This window comes from Mus caroli, chromosome 1 (genome assembly GCF_900094665.2).
Source record: "Mus caroli chromosome 1, CAROLI_EIJ_v1.1, whole genome shotgun sequence".
NCBI lineage: Eukaryota > Metazoa > Chordata > Mammalia > Rodentia > Muridae > Mus > Mus caroli.
In genome coordinates, this window is record NC_034570.1 from 60,524,292 (window position 1) to 60,544,457 (window position 20,166).

Here is a 20,166-nt window from a genome sequence, read left to right on the forward strand (position 1 = left end):
TGAAGGAAAGTCAGAGTAATCAATTTCTTTATAGACTCAGACTGCTTGTATATATTACAAATAGGGCTTTAACTTGAAGTGCAGTTACTTCAAAAAAATAAAAAAAAGAATAAAATTTGAAAGGCTTGTCAGGCCAGTACTTAGTCGATTATTGAAGGGCTGGACATCATGCAGTTCATAAACATTTTTCAAAAGTTTAGCAGTTTACATTAGAGAAATGTAACTACTAAACATTGACAAAAATCCCATAACATACCTACATCGATGTGTGTGTGTGTGTGTGTGTGTGTGTGTGCGTATGTGTGTATGTTAGTCTTCATGTAGAAGTTAAACAGAGGTTTTGATTATGTTGAGATGAGTTTAAAATATATTCTATATGCTTAAATATTGACTATGTTGGCTATGAAATGTATACTATAAAGAAAATACCTATAAACCCATACAAATAATAAAGGAAACGATTTTTATGTTAGAATTATTTATTAAATAAGCACAGTGACTTATAAAATCAAATATATTTTGGGGCTATGATCCCATTCACCATGAGAATGAAAGGTAATCTATAAGTTAACTAGGATAAAATTTAAAATCCCCCAGGTCAAAAAATCAGGGCAGTACCACTTTCTTGGCCTTTTGGCTGAGAATATGCGTGGGAAATCCAGGAGACAGACAAACCTTCTCTGTGTTATAACACCTTCACATCATTTATATTTAATGCACAATTCATTTCTAAGTGCAAAAGTAGACATGTAAGTGGTTTTCTGGTTCTAAGCTGATATATTTTGCCTGTTAAAAACTATGCTGCTCAATTAGCATTAGAGGCCTTATGTTTGGTAATTACAAGTGTCTGAGTTGTGTACGTTTATATGTCTGTGCTTTGTTCCCTCTTTTGGACTTGTGATGCAAAATCTCTTTGATTGTGTCAGATATTTAAAAAGTATAGAGGTCAAAGAATTGTTAAATACTCAATAATAACCCTATATACCTTTATATATTTTAAGTGTGTTGGGCTGTTTGAGAAATGATTTTATTGGTCTGTCTGCCTTTTAATCTGGCTCTTTCACTCTCGTGTACGGAAGTCTATTGTTAACTTTTTCAATAAGCTAAGTAATGTTTTATCTTGGAAAAAAATAGACATGACCACTCTGAGAAATGGGGACTTACAGAGTGGGAGTGCTCTCGTCTTGGGACTTTTGAGATTTCCCATCTATTCCATTTATTGTGTCCTTAAACGTGTTGAATGTAATGTGCTGAATGTTTATGTGTGGTAACTAAAGTATATGTATGTGCATAAGACTGTCACAAGATGTATTCTCAGGAATACTGTTACCTGGAGTTTGAAGGAATAACTTAAAGAAAACAGTTAAGATAAAAGTTCAAGTTAATTGACAATCTTTTGTAATATTCAAAAATGTGACAAGAACTAATTATCACTTTTGATCGATATATTAGTAAAATTAGATTATATCTTAATCTGTGATGCTTAATAATATTTATCTCATTCAGAGGAAGGATAAAACAGGCACCCACTTTCCAGGTATTAAACAATTACATCCAATTAAAATTGCTCCTTTGGAAAGCAACTTTATAGAGAAACCTTGAGAAATAAAAATACATCATCCATGATAGTGAGTACCCATGTGTACTATCCAGATTAAAGCAGCTTACATCCTGGATGCAGAATTTTCTAGAACAGACATTTTTATTTCATTTGCAGCATTCAGTGTTTTCTATAATTCTATTAGATTATTTGATTCTTATGACAAGGGAAGTGAGTTACTGAGTGCATTGGAACAAGTCACTGAGAACAACAGTGTCAAGGGGCACCACTGGGCACATGGCAGTGCTGGAGGCATCTGTTGGTTTTCTGCTTCAAGCCTCCAAGAGTAACTTAAGCCAGGATGGCATCTCTCTTTTAGCATCTGTTCTTTTAGTCAGTAAAGAACTTTCTCCACTTTGCTGCCCACTCCTAGAGTTTCCGAGGAAATAATTGTGTGTGTACTGAGATCCATAGGGAAGAAAGGGTCATAAATGAATAGAATTATAGTCCAAAACATGAACTAAGTACCTTCCTTGAGTTACCCAGGATACTTTATCAGAGAACTTTCCCGAATTTGCTGCTGCCACATAGAGTCCCACTTTCGCTCTGTGACCTCACACTACCAATCCATGGCCTTGTGTCTCAGCAGTGAGTAAACTATCCCACTTCCTCATTTATTTTTGTGGGTCTCAACTGCAGCATTTCAGAAACAAACTTTGATCTGACACTCAGGAGAATAAACACAAATAGAGGGCAGAATGTATTTGGAAAAGTTTATGATAAATTTACTTATATTATTTAAAGATCATTTAGGATCATAAATCTACGTACCTCCATGATATTTTTAATAGTCACTGTGACCATGGGATTAAAGTCCTTTATTAGCCATTTTGTAGGTAAAGACAAAGGATTGACTACACAGCCAACTTCCTTCAGATGACTATAAAGTCTGTTATGAATACTGAATGACCAAAGAGCATGGAAAAATGCATCTGAATAAATACTGAGATGTTTATGAAAGATATTTATGAAAGCTGATGATTTCTGTGTTTGAATATGCACATATAATAAAATAAATCTAAGATCATTTAATGTGCTCAAATTTCATTTCTCTTCATTGGGAATGGGATAGCTCATTCAGGATCATTTTTCAAGACCTGGTCTGTGCCTTCCTTCATCTCTTGTTCTTCAGACTTCCACTCTAAAGTGGAAGCCTAAAGCCATTTTTAGCTTAAAGTCACTAACGGGTAAACACCCCCAGTCCCTCTACTGCCATATTTGATACCTACCTACTCCTGTTTCTCATCTTCTATCTTTCAAAATAAAGCAAAATGTAGATATGGAAGACAGCAAGCCAACTTGACTTCACTGCCCAGATTATGACCCGGAATGCTGGTATATCCCCAAGTCAGAATATTAAAGACTATTGTCTTCTAACTGTGTCCCCTGCAGAAACCACGGCATCTAAATTACCAGCATGCTTTTAATAAAACTATGAGAGCCCTATCCTTGTTCTTTAGGAATTGCTCTTGTTCTATCCACGTGTATCTTCATGTACCTTTTCATTTCTTCCTGGCCCAGACTCTGGATACATTTGACATTACGCCACTTATCCATTTCAATAATTATGGCTGAATAGCAACTCTATCAGACTGGCTACTGCAGAAATTCCTACACTGAGTACTCAGCAGTCACCAGTTATCAGCAGCTTGACTAAGGAACATCCCAGAAGAGAGGACTGTAAGAGATGGAGTGTGGGGAAAGTTCTACTGAATGCTGCAATTAATGATTGCATAAGCAACTGTGGCTCCCTGCACAAAACCTACAGACACGTGAAGTTATTTAAGTAGGAGAGGAGTTAATTGAGAAGAAGGGGTCAGGAGGAGTGGCTGGGGTAAGAGAGGGTAATGGGGTTGAATATGATCACAATATATGCTATACGTGTATGAAACAGAAAAAAAATTAAAAACAAATTTCCTACATTGTAGGTGGTAGTCTAGCTGATCAACCCGTAGAACTTCTTATATTGTACTCAATAAACTATTTTCCCTTTCAAAAGGAAAAGAAGCCAAAAGATCCTTGGAAATTCAAGACAGAAGGCAGAAGCTCTGCTCCTGGCTCCGCCAGCTGACGGCCCTCCCCCCCGTCCCCCCAGAAGGAGGCGGGACTTCCTCGCCGCAAGGCAGCTGCTTCCGGCAGAGTCCGGAAGAGAGTGCAAGGTGGGAGGGGGCGGAGCCAGTGCGGCGCGCCCAATCGGGACGGAGTCTTGGCTGGCCCGGGCTCTCGTGGGCTCACTCGCTCTAAGGAACCGGCACCATGGCGTCGGGCTGCAAGATCGGCCCGTCCATCCTCAACAGCGACCTGGCCAACCTGGGGGCCGAGTGCCTGCGCATGCTGGACTCGGGGGCCGACTACCTGCACCTGGATGTAATGGACGGGTAACTCCGCGGGGCTCGGGGCGGGCTGGCCGCGCGGGTCGGCGTCGCTGCACCTCAGCGAGCGCCTGTTGGGTGCACGGTGCCCCTGTGCGACGACGGGCTGCCTGGCCAAGCGCGCTGCCGAGGGCACCGAGCCGGCCCTGGCTGACTTCGGAGCTCGGTCCCCGGGCCTTTCCCCGCCACCCCGTAACCTGTGGTGATAGGACCCGGGAGCCACCTCCAGTGTTCAGGATCTTCCTCTCGTGAACTCGTAGAGAAACTGAGGCCCAACGGGACAGGCGCGACTTGCTCGCTCGCTCGAACTCAGATAACTTAACTAGTTCTCGACAAAGCCGGGAGACAGCCTCTGCCGAGGCTGTGAGCTTGACACCTGGATGGGCTTCCGGAGTTCGACCACTTGCCGACTTGTCTTAGGCAAGTCGGCTTTAGCCTTGATTGGGACTCGGGTTCAGTGTGAGGAAAATGGAAGGATTATTGATCATAGAACGCTTCCGCGTCTTGGGGAACTTGAAACGAGCGAGTCCAGTGCCTGGCGTGTAACAGATTCTCTGCAGTTGTTAGTTGTATCGAATAACCCATTCGAATTCTGATTTTCCTGTCTATTTTCTCTTCAGGCACCCTGCTCTTCAGGGAGGTCAGTTTTTTGTAAGTAATTTTTAAGCACTGTAGTTATAATGCTCAGAATCAGGGTACAAGTTTCCTAAGTTGGTTCTAAAGTGAGGAAACAAAACCTAGACCCAAAGGAGGCCGGAGGACTTGCTCAAGATTACAGAAGCTTGTGACAGACTTGGAACGTGAATCGTCTTGGCTTTTTGACTAGCATTTCCCACCGAAAGTTCACATAAAGTTATAAAAGACCTTGGGGGTGAGATAGAAAAATAAATTTATTTCAAATAAGCAAAATCTGTTTGCCCTCAGTCACATTGGCAAATATGTGTTATTTGCCCCAGTTTCGTTTCTTGTTGGAGGTGTTGCTGTTCTTTCTGGTTTTTTTGAGACAGGGTCTATAATAAATCTTAACTGGCCTCAAACTCAAAATCTTGCCTCAGCTTCCCAAATGCTGGGATTACGGGCACGGGTCCCCACATTCAGTTACACCAATTCTTTTTAACATCACTGCTGTTTTGTCCATAGCAGTTTTGTCTCTTTTGGCTCTCTGTGGTTAGATCTCGTTTTTCTTAACACTTACTTGAAAGCCCTTGACCGACTAGAATGTCTACCACCGAGATGGTGTTGATTTTGGTGCCTGAGAAAATGTAGGGGGTCCTAGCATGGCACAGACTGCAGGTATAAGTGAGTCTGCTTGATGCAGAGGGGATGGATGGAGACCATTGCTTTCACTTTACTAATACAAGTGTTGGTGATAGCAGTACTTAGAAGCAGTTGGCATTCAGTTCAGGTGCTTTCTTCTTTTTCTTTTCTCTTTTGATGTTTTGAGACAACTTTGGCTGTCCTAGAACTCATGCTGTACACCAGGCTTGCCTCACCTGCTTCTGCCTCCTGAGTGTGCCCAGCTTTTTAACCTTATTTTTAAACGTCTTTAGTTTTTGAGATTCAATATAATATAACTAAATCATTCCCCCTTCCCTTTCCTCCCACAAAACCCTCCCACAGACCATACACCTCCTTGCTCTTTTTCCAAAACCATGACCTTTTAAAATATTAATTATTAAATTCATGTGTAAAAATACATACACACATATATCCCTAAATACATAAATTTGACCTGCTCAGTCTGTATAATGCCACTTGTGTGTATATTTTCAGAGCTGGCCATTTGGTATTGGATGAGACTGTGTCTCCTGCTCTCAGTATTCCTTAGATATCTGGTCTCTTGTGTAGGGCCAGGGCTCTGTGGGCTGTCCAGGTACTCTTTGAGGTTAATATGTTATCGTGAAGAGTAAGGTATAGTGCTATGTCTCTCTCTCCTGATGTACTGCGAACTTTCTAAGAGCAGGATCTGACTTTCCTTGGTAAGAGACGTTAAAGCATGTTGTCATTGCTTAGTAATAGTAGAAAGCATCTCTGAGAATCACCGTTGCTCCCCCTTCCCCCAGCAGACCCCCTTCCCCATATCAGACTTAAGTTAGTAAATAAGGCAAAAAAAATTATTTTAAATTGTTCTACTTTTAACAATTTTTATGCCTTTAAATCTATACCTACCTTTTTTCTTTCCTTTGAAGTAAAAGCTATTTCTATTCATCATTTGCAAAATAGGAAACCAGTTTGGGGAAGTACAGCCTCTTTCCCTTCACCCTGGCAGAATAGACAAAGCCTGATGTACTGTAATGTCTCCAGAAGAGAGCTGTGTGATCCCTTTACAAAGGTGGCCAGCCTTGAGGCAGTTCCCTCCCTCCTCTGCTTACTCTCTACCCCTCAGTTTTCTCCTCTGTCTCAAACTGATCTTATCTGGAAAGTCAGAAACTAGGCTAAGAAACCCTAGGTGGCCAGACACAAGTATGGTTAAATATCTGAAGTAAAGGACTGGTTCGTTTTTCTGGAAACACATTTTGAGAAAAGCACAAAAGACACCATGGCAGAATGCTAGCTGGAATGTGCTGATCCCAACTATGGGAGCAGCGCACAGGGCTACTTCTAAATTAGTCATTGGCATTTAATTTAAGTTGGAGAGATTTTATATAAATACTGAATTTCTGACTTTTGCCAGAGAGATCAAAGATTTGGAATTCTCTTCTGTATTCTGGTTAGGCCTTGATTGTGTGGAATTGAACAAGGCAAGCATCTGTAACCAGTTTCTCATTGTATCCTGGGCCCTACCCTCTCTAGCCTGTCTCACCTGCTCAGTTTTCCTCCTTAACGTTGTCTGCCAGCTGCCACCAGCCAAAGACTCTCCAGTTCCTGATCCCCGGGGAGATTTTCTGGTTCCTGTCTTGGTGCATTTTGTACCAGCCTTAATCCTCTTAAATTTTGTTTGTTGGTTTGTCTGCAGTAGACTGCCTTCCAGTTATTACTAAAGTATAGGGATGCTGATGGAACCTGATAAGAGAGGAGACTTAGATTCCCGTGTTACAGCAGCTATGGATCGTCCCCAGCAAGTCCCCAGTTTCAGGCAGGAGGAACCCTTTGTTACACTTTCCTTCTGAGGAGGGTTGTGGGGAATGTCAGAGTGAAATAGTGATGAAGCTGGCGTTTCTGGTGAATTACTTTGCTTTCAAGTCAATTAATTTAGGATTTCCTATTCTGGTAAGAAATCTGAGGCATTTGATAAAAAGTCATGTTCTTTGGTTTTTGGAACTTCAGTACCTCTCATAAAGAGGCTGGAAATCCTTGGATAATTCATGTTGTCCGGCATTTCCAAAACACCTGATTTCATGCCTAGGTTTTTGCACCTTTTAGTTATGGCTTAGCCACAAGCTTTAGTTTCTCATGAAAATGTTGGTGCATATTGAGCTCTTAGTGAATTTATTAAACCCAGTTCATTGAGTTTATCATCAGGAGCACAAATTGTTCACCTAACTTGGAGGATGGTAGTTTTACATGTTATTCTTGTGTTTCTCAAGTAAATTTGTATTTATTAGATTCTCAGCTTCTCAGCCCATAATATTTGTCATGATTGTTTTAATAATAAATGGAACCTAAATTTGAGCAAACTAATTTTCAAGAGCACACCGTAAAAGCACAGTACATGTGATTGAAGATTTAATGTAAAGTTGTAGAACAGTCTGTTGGGTTGCTGCCTGCTTGCCTGTCCCGTACTTCTGGTGTAATTAACATTGGTGTGTGATTGAGCCCTGACAGTAATGGCCCTTGGATAGGCAGTGGAATAATCTTTTAAATACTAGAGACTGAACCTCCAGGGATCAGTTGGTTAGAGAACATAGCCATGGCCCGCTTGTTCTGACCCTCTCTGGTCTATCCCGAGAATGTGGGTTGCTCTTCCCTCCCCAGGACTATTTGTTCTAGTATCTGTACTGGCAGGTGAATGCTGAGACTGCGCTTTGTAGCCTCATTGCCTGTGCTAACTCCTCCTGCCAGCACTTACTGATTGTATGACACTGGACTAGAAAAAGCCTTAACTGTGGATGACTCTCTTTTACTCCCTGTTGCATCTAATCAGTTGTTGACAGGCCCTCTCTTTTTATTTTCCTATTTTTGTCATTTTTATCGATTCTTAGCATTAACACCTGCCTTCCTTCTTGCACTTATTGCCCACTCCATCTTTGTGCTTTATTGTATGTATTTTATTACTTCTTAAGAAGCCCTCATACCTCACTTGATAGTTACAGTGCAATAAACTCCGAACACCTGCGTGTAACATTGAACATCCTTAATCTGATGGCGCCTACTCCTGCTTTGGTCAACACCCTTGTCCCTTTGACCTAAGCTTGCTTATTTTTGCCTTCTCTTCCTTTTCAGCTTTTCTGGTCCTACAGATATCAATGTTTGATAAGTCCTGTGATCTTCTAATATTTCAGAATTCTACAGAATACTTAAAGTATTTATTATAATCTTTCTTTTGCTATTTTCTTTCTTCACATTTCTGTGGTCATTATTGTTAAGCTTTTCTCAGAGTCTACATTTCAGGACCATAGCACTGTAGTTTATTTATTTATTTTTTTTGTTAACGCAGCAGTTGAGTGTGATTCCATGTACTTGTTCTGGGAGTTCGTCGTCTTCCATCCCATGGTTCTATTCATTAAGAGCTTGATCGGCCATTTAGTGAGGACTGGAAGGGGTGCAGATTGAATTCCTCTCATCCAAAATTCTTGTGAGCAGAATTGTCTCAGATTTGGGGTTTTATTTGGATTTCAGAATATTTGTGTGCACCTCGTATTGAAGGAGTGTAAAGGTTAAGTGCGTTGGGTTGGTGTCAGCCTGACTTAATTTGGATTCTGTCCCACAGATTATGAACCAGGTGATTGAAGGCTGTTAGTTTCCATGTTCTTCAAAGAGGCTGTAAATCATACCTGTTTTTACCAGTCTGAGGTATGAAGAAAGTTATAACACCTGGCGTGAACTGAGCTCTCAATACACTATGACTAGCTCCAATAAGCATTGTTATTTTTTTTTTAATGGTTATTATTTAAAGGGTTTAAACAATAGTTTAGTGGCCTGTGGTTGAAGTAGATTAGAGGCTAAGATTTGGGACGCCTGTGATAGAATCCTGTATTAACCGGTGCTCCCCTTGAGCAAGTCTGGAAGTGTCTTTTGTCATCTTTCCATCTCTGCTTGCTGTGGACTATGAATTGCAGACTTGTCATTATGAAGATATATGTGACAGCACACATCAATTGTAAACTTGATCTTACCTGGTTATTTCTGTTTAATTTGTCTAATACTAAAAATGTTAAGGATTATTGGGGGTGGGGGTGGGAATGGAATTCTAAACTTTCCTTGTTCTCTTGTTAGAATTCATATTGAAAAATGCAGAAGTGGGATTGGAAATGTTCTTGGAGTAAGATTTTCCTTTTGTCTTGCAGGCATTTTGTTCCCAATATCACTTTTGGTCACCCTGTGGTTGAAAGCCTCCGAAAGCAGCTAGGCCAGGACCCTTTCTTTGGTAAGTGGGTTGTTATACCATTTAAAACTGCTTCTATTGCTTAAATAAAGGAGAGGGGTTGGTTGGTCAAGTTTATCTTGCACCCTTTTCCTAATTTCTCCTCTGCTCCTGCATCATGAGCTTGATCTTAGCAGTCAAACACCTTGCCTTCCCCAGGGCCTTGACACAGATTCTACCTGGAAAAACTCTTGTGTGAGGGTCTCCCGTCAGCCCTAGTTGTTTGTCATCTCCTCAGAGAGGCCTTTCAAAGCATGGAGTCCAAGTTAACTCTTCTCTACTGTTCAGTGAGACAGATTGACTTTACCCACTGTGCAGTCTATTCTTTGACCTCACTTTAGTTTATCAGACTCTAAGATCCAAAGGTAGAGCTAGAACTCACCTTGTGATTTTCTATTATTATAGTTCACTGGTTTGGATGTTTTGCCTGAATGTGCATGTGTGTACCTTCAGGCCAGAGGATGGCATTGGATTCGCTGGAATTGGAATTACAGAAGGTTTTGAGCCATTATGTGGGTGCAAGGAACTGAGCCAGGGTCCTGGATGAGCATCCTGTCCTCTTAAGTGCTGAGTCACCTCTCCATCACCAACCTTTGCTTTTCTCTAGGCTAAACACATGCGATTACACTTATTGTGACTACTAGTTGACTTTATGAAGCAAACAACCAATTTCCTTCTTCCATTGTAGGCTTTCTGCAGATACAGTTCCTTTCAGTGTTATAGGGTAGGAAGTCTGAAGGGTTTTGTCCATTTTGGCTGTGGTTTCTTTTTAGATCATTGCAAACTAGAAGTTATTTGAACTGAAATGAATCCAAGTTTATAATGTTTTCTGTAACTTGTATAACTAAGTGAATCTTAAGGTTTTTTTGCCAGTAGAGCAATTTTGTGAATGTCTCTAGCTGTACAGTTCAGTGTGGTAGCTCTAAAACCCATATTTAGGTACTTTAACTAAAATAAAAATTTAGTTTGTAACTTACAATAGTCACAAGTCCTTGGTAGCCACATGTGTCTTTTGACTATTATCAGCAGAGCAGACACAGGACATTCCTACTAAGGCAGACCGTCCTGAATGCAGGCTCTAGTGAGCGTGTCCATGCTGAGTGCAGCATCTAACAAGTGTGTCCAGCCTTTTGACATACAACATGCTATTGTCTTCTACAAAATTCACATCTGAGAATCAGAGTTGAGATATAAAAACTAAAGAAAACCAGGCACCTCATGAGGAACAGTTACAGTTTTGCGTGGGTCTTATTCATAGCCATCCCTCACCTTACTCAGGCTGAAAAGATGCATCTGTTTTGAGAGAACCAAAGAAAATGTGAATATTACCTCATGTTTGCTAACATGTTCATCTTTTTAAATTTCATGTAGTTGAATATAATCTTGTGTTAAACATTATTGCTTTGGAAAGGAGTTTTCAAAGTAAGAGTCTTCTTGAATATGCTAGTAATCTGTGCCAGGACTTTAAAATTACATGTTACACTATGAGAAATGATTAAATAAATCACTCTGTTCCCACATCTCACTGCTGTCTTTCTCATGTGTTTATTGGTCTTTCCTCTTATATTCTGATTCACATTCTCACTTCTCATTAATTTTTATATATTTTTATCATCAGTCTTTCCTGATACAATGCCAGTCCCATATATCTACTTTTTCTTCTTGGATTTAGGTAGTTATGTATGATGTTTGTGTATATAAATTTGCTAATTAATGTAAAATAGATTGCTAACAAGATGATGTACATATTTTTAAACAAGGACTATCTTGACTGAATATTTGCAACTGCAGGAAACAGCATCATTTTCTTGCACACCTATGTTAAAGCCTAACATAATTAAACACAGTGATTAGTAAGCAACGACTGGTGATAAACTAGAACAGGACAATGTACTGTAATGGTGTGAATATATTCTTTGTGGGTTTTTTTTTCTTTCTTTTTTTTTTTATTAGATATTTTCTTTATTTACATTTCTAATGTTATCCCCTTCTCTAGTTTCCCCTCCAAAAATCGCCTATCCTCGCCCTCCCACCCTCCCTGCTCCCCAACCCACCCATTCCCACTTGCTAGCCCAGGCATTCCCCTATACTGGGACATAGAACCTTCACAGAACCAAGGGCCTCTCCTCCCACTGGTGACCGACTAGGCCATCCTCAGCTACATATGCAGCTAGAGCATGAGTATCTCTGTGTGTTTTCTTTGATTGTCCCAGGGAGCTCTGGGGTTACTGGTTAGTTCATATTGTTGTTCCTCCTAGGGGGCTGCAAACCCCTTCAGCTCCTTGAGTACTTTCTCTAGCACCTTCATTGGGGACCCTGTATTCTGTCTAATAGATGACTGTGAGCATCCACCTCTGTATTAGACAGGCACTGGTAGAGCCTCTCAGGAGAAAGCTGTGTCAGTCTCCTATCAGCAAGCTCTTGTTGTCACCTGCAATAGTGTCTTGGTTTGGTGGTTGTTTATGGGATAGATCCCCAGGTGGGACAGTCTCTGGATGGTCATGCCTTCAGTCTCTGCTCTGAACTTTGTGTTTGTAACTCCTTCCATGGGTGTTTTGTTCCCCCTTCTAAGAAGGATTGAAGTGTTCTCACTTTGGTCTTCCTTCTTGAGTTTCATGTGTTTTGCAAATTGTATCTTGGGTATTCTGAGCTTCTGGGCTAATATCGACTTATCAGTGAGTACATATCATGTGTGTTCTTTTGTGATTGGGTTACCTCACTTAGGATGATATCCTCCACATCTGTCCATTTGTCTGCAAATTTTATGAATTCATTGTTTTTAATAGCTGAGTAGTACTCCACTGTGTAAATGTACCATATTTTCTGTATCCATTCCTCTGTTGAGGGACATCTGGGTTCTTTCCAGTTTCTTGCTATTATAAATAAGGCTGCTGTGAACATAGTGGAGCATGTGTCCTTATTACAGGCTGGAGGATCTTCTGGGTATATGCCCAGGAGAGGTATTGCTGGATCTTCCAGTAGAACTGTGTCCAATTTTCTGAGGAACTGTCAAACTGATTTCCAGAGTGGTTGTACAAGCTTGCAATCCCACCAACAATGGAGGAGTGTTCTTCTTTCTCCACATCCTCGCCAGCATCTGCTGTCACCTGAGTTTTTGATCTTAGCCATTCTGACTGGTGTGAGGTGGAATTTCAGGGTTGTTTTGATTTGCATTTCCCTGATGATTAAGGATGTTGAACATTTTTTTAGGTGCTTCTCAGCCATTCAGTATTCCTCAGTTGAGAATTCTTTGTTTAGCTCTGTACCCCATTTTTAATAGGTTATAGTGTCTGGAGTCACTTCTTGAGTTCTTTGTATATATTGGATAGTAGCCCTCTGTTGGATGTAGGATTGGTAAAGATCTTTTCCCAATCTGTTGGTTGCCGTTTTGTCTTATTCATGGTGTCCTTTGCCTTACAGAAGCTTTGCAATTTTATGAGGTCCCATTTGTCAATTCTTGATCTTACAGCACAGGCCATTGGTGTTCTGTTCAGGGATTTTTTTTCCCTGTGCCCATATCTTCAAGGCTCTTCCCCACTTTCTCCTCTATAAGTTTCAGTGTCTCTAGTCTTATGTGGAATTCCTTAATCCACTTAACTTTGAACTTTGTATAAGGAGATAAGAATGGATCAATTCACATTCATCTACATGATAACCACCAGTTGAGCCAGCACCATTTGTTGACAATGCTGTGTGTTTTTTCCACTGGATGGTTTTAGCTCCCTTGTTAAAGATCACGTTACCATAGGTGTGTGGGTTCATTTCTGGGTCTTCAATTCTATTCCATTGACTTACCTGTCTGTCGCTGTACCAGTACCATCCAGTTTTAATCACAATTGCTCTGTAGTACAGCTTTAGGTCAGGCATGGTGATTCCACTAGAGGTTCTTTTATTGTTGAGAATGGTTTTTGCTATCCTAGGTTTTTTATTATTCCAGATGAATTTGCAAATTGCCCTTTCTAACCCGGTGAAGAATTGAGTTGGAATTTTGATGGGGATTGCATTGAATCTGTAGATTGCTTTCAGCAAGATAGCCATTTTGACTATATTAATCCTGCCAATTCCTGCCAAGATGGGAGATCTTCCTATCTTCTGAGATCCTCTCTGATTTCTTTCTTCAAAGACCTGAAGTTCTTATCATACAGATCTTTCACTTCCTTATATAAAACTTACCATGTTTCTATTTCTAGAATTTTTTGTTTAAGTTTTGTAAAAATAACTTACATAGCATAAATATGTGGGTGTTTTGCCTGCAGGTTTGTCTAGGAACCACTTGCATGCTTGGGGCCCGCAGAGGGTATATGTGGGGCTTGGATCTCTGAGACTGGAGTTAGACAGTTTCAAGCTGCCAAATAGGTGCTGGGAATAGAACAGTATTCTAGAAGAGCAGCCAGAACTTCTAACTCCTGAGCCATCTCTTCAGCCTTCTGTTTAACATTTTAAACCACACTTGACACCAGAAAACCTCCAAAATGAAGCTGGGCAGTAAGCTCTCTTTAATAGTGTGTGTGCCGATTCGTACTGTGAAATGTCTTAATTCAAATATCTAACACATAACACCTGTATTGTATATCTAGCCAGTATCAACTAGAGAGCGCCAGACCCTGTTCTAGGACTGTTGCTTTTACATGAAGTTTTTAATCTACTGCCATGTTTTTGTTAGTTTAGAAATACATGCTGCTTGTATTATCTAGCTCTTTTCCAAAGCTTTTGAATTTTATAATATTAGTTTTATTCTGAAGTGTTAGAATTTATTTATAAAAATGTGTCTTAGCAACACCAAAAATGGACTTCCTCTGACCAAAAAAAAAAAAAAAAAAAAAAAAAATGCTCATTACTCTCCGTGCTGCCCTGTACAGAACTGAGAATTGGTCACAGGATATTTTTTGTGGTCTTGCCTCTTTGAAGCAACCATTTCCTCATGAAACACATTCAGTTTTCGTAAATGGTGCTTTTATTTCCTCCGATGAGGTAATAAGAGCCCAGTCATGCTGAGCCCAGAGTTTTTCCTTCTCTGTTTTAACTATCCTTAGGCCTAGCCTAGAAGCTTCTAGCCTCTGTATAATCTTATCTTCCAAGCTGTCTGAAACAGTCTGGCTTTTCTTGGCTTCTGACTGAAATGCTCTGTCTGGCCTCATACTAATTTTGGCAATATGTTCTAATCTTCTGGCTCGGTCTCATTCTTTAGCTACTTCTGTCTTCTCTTGTGTCTAGCTTGCTCTCTACTGTCTCTATAAAACTGTCCAGGTAAAACTGCCTTGCATACACACCACCTGCCAAACCATGCATTTTTCCTCTCTTGCTGCTCTTAAGTGGCCTTTCTTTGTCTACTGTTCTCATATGTGTTGGGTGTATCCTATCTGACTTATTCTAGTAAGTGTTTCTCTGATTTGTCACTTTGTCTGCCCCTCAATTAGATGTCACTTTACAACATGGCTGCTTTCTTCAACTAAAACTTACCTTCATTGTTAAAGATTAGAGGTATGTACTTAATCTAGAGTATGTCTGCAATCTGCAGGATCATATCTTTAGATGTGATCCCTTGCCAGAGCAGCCATGTTGCTGGATTAGAATTGCTCTACAGGTTTTAGAAACTTTAAGAAGACTATGTCTGTGTTTAAGTACATCAAACTTTAGGCTGCCACCTGCCCTCCCAGCTTGCTTTCTCTCTGTCATTCAGTGAACTGCAGCTCTCCTCTTCTTGCTCAGGCCAAATCCTTGGCAGCATCTACAATTTCCTTTCACATTTTATACAGCTATGCATCCAGAACAGGACTTTCTCCCGGGTTCCTGGCACAGTAGCCCCTGTGGTTGGCCCTTATCACTTGAATGAAACGTTTGTTTTCTCCATCTCATCAGGAATAAATCCCAGCAGCCTACAGAGCTCCGTTGTCCTCCCTACCTGCCAGTTTCTTTGACATCATGTCCTCCTAGTATGGCCCAGTCTCAGTTGTGCTGGCGTTAGCTGTTCAGCCTAACTCATATTTTATCTTATTTTGCATACTATCTCACTAAGAACGACCCCAAAGGCAGTAGAGAAACAGCTCGATTTCTAGGACCTAGAGCATCCATTACTGTAGCAGTTCAATAAGGTCAATGAAAAAGCATATGTAAAGAATCACATGGAGCTTTCCGGAAGAGAACAAGGCTGTATAGGTAGTGTAACTTCTTTAAACCTTTGAAAGTAGCATTTCCTGGACTTAGATCTCAGTTTTCTGATTTCATTTCTTTTTACATATAGCAGATGTGCTTTTTGTGGAAAAACTATTTCATAAGTGAATATAACCAGACTGTATCTTTAGAATAAAGACTATAACAAAGTATAACTAAACACTTTTTAATGCCAGAATAGTTTATGTACATAATGACAAAATAAATAAACCTATAGGCTGACTTCATCCTATGAGCTGGGTATATTCCTCTCAGTAATGTATAGGAGACGTCTTTTCTTCCTAGATATGCACATGATGGTGTCTAGGCCAGAACAGTGGGTAAAACCAATGGCTGTGGCAGGTGCCAATCAATATACCTTTCATCTTGAGGCAACTGAGAACCCAGGGGCTTTGATTAAAGACATCCGGGAGAATGGGATGAAGGTAAGTTGATGATAGGAGTCTTATTTTATACTAGTGCCTGTCAGAGCTGGTAAGATGGGTGGGAGAAAATGAATGATAGGGAAAGGTCTGGACATGGGCAGTTGGTTTTTAAAGAAATAAAGATAGAAAATATAAATCTGGGCAGCTAGGGAGGACCTGGAAGGAGTTGAGGGCATGATCAAATATATTGTAAGAAGAATAACTGTTTAATAAGAACAAAAAATAAGGTAGCAAAAATAAATCTAAGTTAAACAAAAACAAAACAAAAAACCTGTTATACTCTGATTTTCATTTTGTTTTGTAAGATGAGGTTTTTTGTTTTTGTTTTAACTAGGCCACTATAATACAATAGGAAAATAATGTGATTTAGCATCTGTTTGTTACAGGTTGGCCTTGCCATCAAACCAGGAACTACAGTTGAATATTTGGCCCCATGGGCTAATCAAATAGATATGGCCTTGGTAATGACCGTAGAACCTGGGTTTGGAGGGCAGAAATTCATGGAAGATATGATGCCTAAGGTAAAAGAAATACTCTATTCTGGGTAAGGTTTTTGTTATAGTTGTCTATTCAGTAGACATAACTGCAATATATGTCATTGAGACATGTCCTATTTTGGAAGTGAAGGGACAGAGATGCCTTCAGATACTATAATACAGCATGATAAGTTTTAAACTTATTTTTGTGACCTTTGCAGTCTTCATAAAGCTATCACAAATTGAATGTCATTTGCTGAACTGCTTTTACAAACATAATATGCTTAGTCTATTGAAGTGATCCCCAGTAATGTTTGTATGCAGTGTGGGTGGGCTTAGCCGTTTCATGGCTAGTGTTAGCTGCAGTGTTTTGTGTGCTTGCTTCCCCCTGCATGTCCACTGTAGAAGTCACTGTTTGTTCGTGTATGTCTAGGTTCACTGGTTGAGGACCCAGTTTCCAACTTTGGATATAGAGGTCGATGGCGGAGTAGGTCCTGACACTGTTCAGAAGTGTGCGGAGGTGAGATGACTCCTCAACTGGGACCGGGACAGTTCCCATAGCTGATACCTGCAGGACACTCTCAGCACCAAAGGATTGCTCAAATAGATTTTTTTTCCTTGAGAAAGTATTTTTTTGTTCAAATGTAGGATTAGAAAGTAAAGAACAAGTGAACTAACATAAATTGTTAAATAGTGAATCCTGGTCTCCAAAAGGAATAAGTTGCCCTTAGCAAAACCTCTAAGTTCTTTTAAAAGATAACTTCTCAACTGGAGAAAAGTAGATACATTTAACTGGCCTAATAATGCTGTCTTTAGAATTTAAAAATTATTAGCTACCTGTTTGTGTTTTATAAGAAGTGACTAAGATGCAGTTCTGATGAAAATCAAGGCCGAGTTCTCATTTACCAAGTTTAGACTGTTTTGCCTAGGGAGCTACCCTAGCTTTGATCTGCTTCTGGGTGTCATTAGATGGCAGCCCTTCCTGAGAACAAGTCAAATGGCTCGTTTTTATTCCTCTTCTTCTATGGTGGCCATACTTTTCTGCCTGATACCAACGATTAAAGCTTGGCAGTTACTAAGAAAGTAGAGAAATGAGGGATGGGAGAAATTTGAGTTTTAAGTTCAAGGCCAGCTTAGCAAGGCTACACATAGCAAGACCTTAACTTTAAAAAACAAACTAAAAGGCTTGGCAGTGGTCCTTCCAAAGCAGCAGGGCAGAGGGTTACTGAGCAGGCCATCCTTTACATACTATTATGTTGGGTTTTTTTTTTTAAAGAAAACAAAATTTTTCTGTTGTGCTGTTCCTGCTCAAATTAAGAGACATGTTAATCAATAAATTTTAATTCCTGAAAAGAGTATTTTTGATGGAACCCTGTGCTATCAGGTAACTGGGTCTAATTGGAGAATTGTTCCTCAGCTTGTAGTTTTCCAGCTTCCTGCTGAGACTTGCACAACATATTGGGTTTCCCTCAGATCAAATCCCAGGCCCTAAGTTTGGAGTTCTCTCATTTGAGGTTGTTAGGGTATATGTAACACCACGCTCCCTCCCATTTCCTTGTCTCCATATTTAAAAATATCACCCAGCTCTCTAAGCCATAGTGGAACCTAAGAATGCATTGAGAGATAATTTTACATTCTTTTTGGCACAAAATGGCAAGGCACTGTTTGTGATTTTTTTGGTTAGCTTCTGCTTTCATATTGTCTCCTTTCAGACTGTCTAGAAGTGAACAGATACAATATTTCCTTAGTGTCTGTGGCCATTGAAATGCATAGAAAGAAACAAACAGATGCAACCGTTTCCTTAGTGTCTGGAGCCATTCATATGCATAGGAAAGACCTGAATGGAATTCAGGTCCTAGAGTTTAATGCTTTACCTAAGTAGTTGCAGAGATACTGTGTGCAGCTTAGGGGTAGTTAACCCAACAGTCCAGTGGCTTGGTAGACTTATTTACAAATGATAGTGTGGCCTCATTTATAAGCATTTCCCTTCTTAACTCAGTGAATTAAGAGTGCTACAGTCAGCTTCTGGAAAAATGATGACAGAAGCAAGGGTGGAAATGCTAGTCCTGAACTTAGGTTTCGATTTTTTCCCTGCTAACACATAGCTGTGTACTTCTTACAGGCAGGAGCTAACATGATTGTGTCTGGCAGTGCCATTATGAGGAGTGATGACCCCAGAGCTGTTATCAACTTACTAAGAAACGTTTGCTCAGAAGCGGCTCAGAAACGTTCCCTTGATCGATGAAGCCACAAGGAATCCAGTTTCTGCTCATGAAACCTTTTTTACTGGAAAAAGGAATATTGACTACCAAATCACATTGCAATCGAAGCAGTGCTGCATTCCAGTGATTAAAATCAATTGTGCAGGATGTTCAAGAGGTTAGAAATAACTACCTTTATAGAGATGTCATTTAGAAATTTAGCGTGATGAAAATATTCATGTTTATACTGGGAGAATGATTTTTTGTAAAGAGTGAAAATATGATTTCTTAAGATTACAGACAGAAATGTGTCTTAATGGCTAAAGAGGAAAATTAGATACTATGAAAAACATTTTTCTGTATTTTTACAAAGAATGTTCTGTTGATTCCCTGGTTTATTCCTAAAGCAAATGACATCCATATTTTCTCTAGTTCATGTCATTTGTGATCTGTTTATATGCCTGAGAATATGAATGGAATGAGACTAAAATTAGAAGCTTTGGTGGGGTGGCATGTCATGGTCTGCATTTGAATTATTTTTACTTTTTAATCTTACACTTGGTTTATTAGAAACTATAGAAAATAATGTATGAAGCCTAGGGTTTCTGAAATGCAAGCACAGACTTATCAAGGTATTTTCTTTGTCACAGCAGACTACTCTGTAATTCCCTCCTGCCCCTGGGTCTCACCTAACCACCCTTCTTAGGGGCATGAAATAACCAGAGGCAGAAAGGAACCATACAGTTTCTCTTGGAAGTGCCACTGGGTTGGATACCAATAGAACAGAGTACCCTATCCTAGCTCTTTAACATTAATAAACTCACCCAACTGTTTTCACTATAAACTCTTATGTATATTGAATGGAACTATAACTATTGTGCATTTGAGAATTAAAAGCATAACATGATTTTGGAAGGCTTATAGTTGTACTCCTAGACTGTAGAAGATGCTCAACACAAAATGGCAAGCATCATGTCTGTTTTATGAGTTATTAATCACTTTTGTATAATCATATTAACTGCTAAATTGTCCTATAATTGTTAGAACAGGTATTTTATTTTTCCTATTTTAAGACTAAAAACCATAAAGCTCTCCAGTAGCCTGGTACATAGAAAGGGTCCAGTCAGAAGCAGTTTTCTGGTGTGTACTGCTGCTCTGACTACAAACAGAGCTCCTGAAGTGGATTAGAAAAAAAAGGTTTTACTTTTCTTATTTTCAGTGTCACTGTATCCTCTGCAGAATCAGAGTAAGTCAAGAATATTCTGGAAGTATAGATTTTGACTCCAAGGATAGATGGATGGATATATATATATATAATGTCTAAGAAGGAAGAAGTAGGCTAAGAGATGATAGAATACAGTACAGACTTAATCCATAAATAAGTAGTAATAAAATAA

At 39.7% G+C, this 20,166-nt stretch overlaps 1 protein-coding gene across 5 annotated transcripts; it reads left to right on the forward strand.

Annotated features, from left to right (window-relative positions):
* The first annotated feature begins 3,780 nt into the window (after positions 1-3,780).
* Positions 3,781-19,613, forward strand: Rpe (ribulose-5-phosphate-3-epimerase). 5 transcript variants are annotated; one of them, XM_029476702.1, is made up of 7 exons: positions 3,781-3,978; positions 4,593-4,623; positions 9,420-9,499; positions 15,953-16,092; positions 16,479-16,613; positions 17,002-17,088; positions 18,691-19,613. In XM_029476702.1, exons 4-7 carry the CDS (start codon positions 15,955-15,957, stop codon positions 18,811-18,813), a joined length of 483 nt encoding a protein of 160 aa, XP_029332562.1. In that variant the 5' UTR covers positions 3,781-3,978; positions 4,593-4,623; positions 9,420-9,499; positions 15,953-15,954; the 3' UTR covers positions 18,814-19,613. The 5 variants fall into 5 exon arrangements, with proteins under 5 accessions (XP_029332562.1, XP_029332581.1, XP_021036438.1 ...); XM_029476721.1 differs by having other exon boundaries at positions 3,783-3,967; XM_029476713.1 differs by lacking the exon at positions 4,593-4,623 and adding an exon at positions 8,843-8,925 and having other exon boundaries at positions 3,949-3,967.
* Positions 19,614-20,166: the final 553 nt, after the last annotated feature.